This window comes from Triticum urartu, chromosome 4 (genome assembly GCF_003073215.2).
Source record: "Triticum urartu cultivar G1812 chromosome 4, Tu2.1, whole genome shotgun sequence".
Taxonomy (NCBI): domain Eukaryota; kingdom Viridiplantae; phylum Streptophyta; class Magnoliopsida; order Poales; family Poaceae; genus Triticum; species Triticum urartu.
Window position 1 is genome coordinate 591,055,001 of NC_053025.1, and position 4,642 is coordinate 591,059,642.

General features: G+C 53.4%; 1 protein-coding gene across 1 annotated transcript; it reads left to right on the plus strand.

Annotated features, from left to right (window-relative positions):
* Window positions 1-1,867: 1,867 nt before the first annotated feature.
* Window positions 1,868-2,880, plus strand: LOC125552955 (cell number regulator 10-like). The gene is made up of 2 exons (XM_048716678.1): window positions 1,868-2,055; window positions 2,153-2,880. Exons 1-2 carry the CDS (start codon window positions 1,950-1,952, stop codon window positions 2,521-2,523), a joined length of 477 nt encoding a protein of 158 aa, XP_048572635.1. The 5' UTR covers window positions 1,868-1,949; the 3' UTR covers window positions 2,524-2,880.
* Window positions 2,881-4,642: the final 1,762 nt, after the last annotated feature.

Genomic DNA, 4,642 nt, shown 5'->3' on the forward strand with positions numbered 1-4,642 from the left:
ATTAAAACCAAGGGAATTTGCAAACTTCAATCCATGCATCTCTCATTGCTAGTGCTTCGGTTGTGATCACATCAGCTGCATATTGTATAACTTTTCATTGGGCGGCAAGGAAATTATCTTTTTCATCCCCTATAATAGCTGCAGTAGCACCCATATCATTATCAACAAAGGATGCTGCATCGACATTTAGTTTGACATACCTTAGCTCAGGCTTATAGCATACAACCGGACTTGGTAAATTCGGCCCCTCAAACGCCCGCGGACGCGCCCGGGCGCGTCCGCGAGCATTGACCGGGCGCTTCTCAAAAAATGTAATCCACATCCGGACACCTAAATCATCATATCTTAAATTCATACAAACTCATGCAACTATGTCGATGCACATGCGTCATCCGGCAACTCCATCACACTACACTAAACATTCCATCGGACTACAAAAATTTGGCATGTTTGGTTATGATGGAGTTCATCCACGGCTACCCTTTTCCTTTCCCGGCGCCCTTGTCGTCCTTCTCGCGGAAGTACCTTATTTGGAGTTGTCCTCCTTCGGTGGTAGTCCGGCCACGGCATGGACCGCTCGATTCTGCTATCGGGCGAGGGCGAGTGTGTTCCTCTGCCGCCGTTTCTTCACAATGCGGGGCAGATGGCTTCCTCCTCTCCGGCCGCCCGCGCCGCCACATCAGCCGCCTCTGCCGCCGTCATTTCTGCCGCGATATGAGCCTCGGCGGCCCTTATCTTCTCCTTCCCACGGCGGGCCGCCCATTCCCGGTGGGACTCATAGTCTGCCCGCTCGGTGATAGGGAAGGAGAGGTGTTCAGACCGAGACCGCTAGGATCCAGCACTAGAGGACTCGAGCGCCAGGCAAGCCTACGCTTTGGCGTCGCGGCGGACGGATCCGTCCGTTGGCCAGGCGCTGTCCTCACGGGAGCAGCGAAGTGCAACGCGGACTGTCATTGCCTCCTCCAACCCACACGGGATGACATCCCCAGTCGACGGATCCAGACTGGTCGGAGTCCAATTCACTGCCCGCCATGCCGGAGACGGCGCCGGAGGCGAGTTTGGGTGGCGGAGGGGAGGGAGGGAGTGGAGTGAAGCGGTTAGGATTTGCTCCGACGAGAGGATGGGGACGAAAATAAGTGGGGTCGCGTGGCCAGCATGGGTCAGGTCTACGTGGCGAGCGTGCCCGGGCGCCCCTATACCCATCCCATATTTGGGCTGGATATGGAGGTGCCGGTCAGTCCGGGCGTTTGAGACCCGTTTGAGACGTCCGTCTGAGTCGAAAAAACGTGACCGGTCAGTGACCGAGTAGCCCGCCCGAGCGTATGAAGCGGGTTTAAGAGGTCCGGCTTTAGATGTTCTTATTACTCCACCTCATCTCCGGCCAAACTTTATATTTAAAGAAAACGATTACATCCGCCGTAGTTCGGTAATTACGCAATTATTTCTCTCTCGAGCAGATAGGGAAAAAAAAGAACAAAATTACACAAACACGTACACGGCGAAGTATTGTTCGGCTGAAAAAAGGTCAATTGACAGTGTTATTAGTGGAGTATATAGTACCTGTTACCACACGCTGAAGAAATGATCAGATCAGATCAGACAGATTACAAGTCTACGGTGTGAGCTTCGCGGCAGCTGGCTGTCGCCTTCAACGACGTACCCTCCTGTATAGAGTATAGACGTACGGCTCATTCGGGTCAAGGGAACGCCGGTTTGACTTGAGGCTAATTTTCCTTGTGCTTATCACCAATCAAACACGGATGGATTAATTAACATGCTGAACAATTCGGTACAGTGCAAAAATTTAAACCCGCGGCCTCGATCCGAAACCAGTAGACACGAGCTATATATAAGCATCCCATTCCCGGCACAGAACAACAACTACCCGGCGACATCGATCGAACACAAAGAGCTCATCACATCTTTCTAGTTCACCGGCCGTTGTCGAGATGAAGCCCGCCGCGCAGCCGGTCACCGGCGTCCCCGTCGGCGGCGCCCCCGCCCCAGCCGCCTGGTCCTCCGGCCTCTTCGACTGCTTCGACGACTGCGGCCTCTGTACGCGCATATACCCTACCTCTCGTGCCAATCTTCCTCCAACTCGTCTCCATGTCTCACATGCGTGTCTAACACATGTGACCTATGATCCATGCAGGTTGCCTGACGTGCTGGTGCCCTTGCATCACGTTTGGCAAGGTGGCGGAGATCGTGGACAGGGGCTCGACGTCGTGCGGCACCAGCGGGGCGCTCTACGCGCTGCTGGGGTCGCTCACGGGGTGCCACTGGATCTACTCCTGCACGTACAGGTCCAAGATGCGCGCCCAGTACGCGCTCCCGGACGAGCCCTGCTGCGACTGCTGCGTCCACTTCTGCTGCGAGACCTGCGGCCTCATCCAGCAGTACAAGGAGCTCAAGGCCCGTGGCTACGACCCCGACATTGGCTGGCACCTCAACGTCGAGCGCGGCAACGGCGGCGCCGGTGCTGGCGGCGTCAACCCGCCCGGCATGCAGGAGATGGGCCGCTAGATCGTCAAACTCTGCCGTACGTGTGGGTGGAGGATCGCTCGAGCAAGTGTTCCAGGTGCTTGGTAAGTTATTGCATAGTAGTACGTACTTGTAGCTTTGTTAAGTTCCGAATGCATGTGGTGCGGTGGAGGAGTATGTTGTATTGGAGTACATGGTGATGTGATAAGTTGCCGTCAGGAGTGGGAGGAGGAGCAAGCGGACAGGAGTAATGCCACGATGCATTTTGTTCAGTGTACTGTATATTTGTATTTATTCATCGTATTGTATATTTGTACAAATAAAATCGAGCAAACGACGGGATCACCGTACTTTTACTAGGCCAGAGCATCTATAACTGGTCTACTCAAACCCTTTCTATACGCCCATGCAGGTGGCCCGATTAATGACTGATCACAAAGTCCCGACCCAGACGAGCTCATACCGGCCTTATAGATCCGAGCTAACCAGCACCTCCTCGTATTCAGCCCAAATCCGAGGCGGACATGGGGAGGTGCAAGCGGATCCACGCGTGTCCGTCACGTTTGATCCGGGCCAAGTTGGCACACCCAAAGCGTCCATAAATTTATCATCATCCGCATCCTGAACCAAACGCTAGCCACTCCACTCCGTCGCCAAGCTCCCTTCCGGCGACCTGCGGCCTTCTTTGACATGACGGACAGCGGATCTAACTCCTTGGTCTCTCAACTAAGACCACGCCCCAAGCGTGCCCGAGGAGGTGGTGGTCGCCCGCATTGTGCTCTGACCCTCCCGAGAGGAGTCCACCCACAACGGTTGGACTCAACCGGCGGGAATCCATTTCGTCTGCCCTAATATCACTTGGATCTGGTGCGAGGCACGTCGCCGCTGCCTCCCTGGATGGGGTGTGGTCCGTCTGGCGCCCAACGCCATGGCGGCAACACGACCCCTTCGTTGGCACGTCTTCGCCATCACGCCGGGTTCCGAGTCGGAGGTAAGCGTCGACACTTATGGCTCGTCCACGTCGGAGGCTAATATGGCGTGATGTGCTCGCCATGCGAGGCAGAGGGCATGGGAGGCCACATCACCCTTGCGGCAAATGTCGGGGAGGAGAAGTCGCACGCCATGACGGCAGAGCCTCTGTGGGTGACCAGCAACCCTCGCGGTGGACCTATCGGGCTCCGACCACGACAGGTGTATCATGGACCTCACATCGGCCGGCGACATCCAGTCCATGGGCTCTGACAAGGAAGAGTAGGGCATGGGAGGCGCCACCCATGGGCTCTGACAAGGAAGAGTAGGGCATGGGAGGCAGTGGCGCCTCGAATCCCATGAGCCGGTCTGTGTCTCATGTCCTACTCTAGCTCTTCAGATACCGCACCTTCACTCATAGGGGCTCAGTCGGCCGTCGAACATGGGCACAAATGTGGAACTGAATGAGCGTTGGCGAATATTTAGTTTACGTTTTTTGTTGTATGTAATTGTATAGATTTGAGGATTCATAATTGTGGTATCCGGTTGTGGAAGAAAGAATTTGAGGTGTGACCTGTTATTGTCTGCGGACATTAACTATATGCGGCTGTAAGTGCTCTAAGTTCACACTGAAAATAACATCACATGGTTGTCACACTACGCGGAAACGCGTGTTGCCTAGTGTTTGGGCATAAGCCAAATGCTATTTCTTGGGTACTCAGCTTAGCCCAGTATAAAAGAAGTACTTGTCAAAAAAACATGACAATTGCAGGGCCCTCTGATAGACAAGAGTAAACAGAGTACAACTCCAAAAAAAAAGAGGTAATAGCACTACAGGTTCCTGAACTTGTCATGGAGGTGATATAGTTTGGTTCTCAAACATGAAAAAATGGATTATTTCGTCCTTCAACTTGTCATGGAGGTGCAAGTTTGGTCCTAGGCCAATCACAGCTCGCCAACTGGAGCCAGCTTGGCTGGGCCGGTCAGCGTCGCGCATTTTGCGAATTGCCCCCTTTCTTTAGCCCTTATCAACCCGCACTCACTATTAGCAATCTTATCTAAAAACATCTATTGTATTAACTATTAGCAGACTTATCTAAAAATATTTAATTGTTTAACCAGACCAATTCTTATTGTTCAGATACATGGGGGCAATTACAGGAATTAGTGATCTTGATGCTGTCCGTTGGCC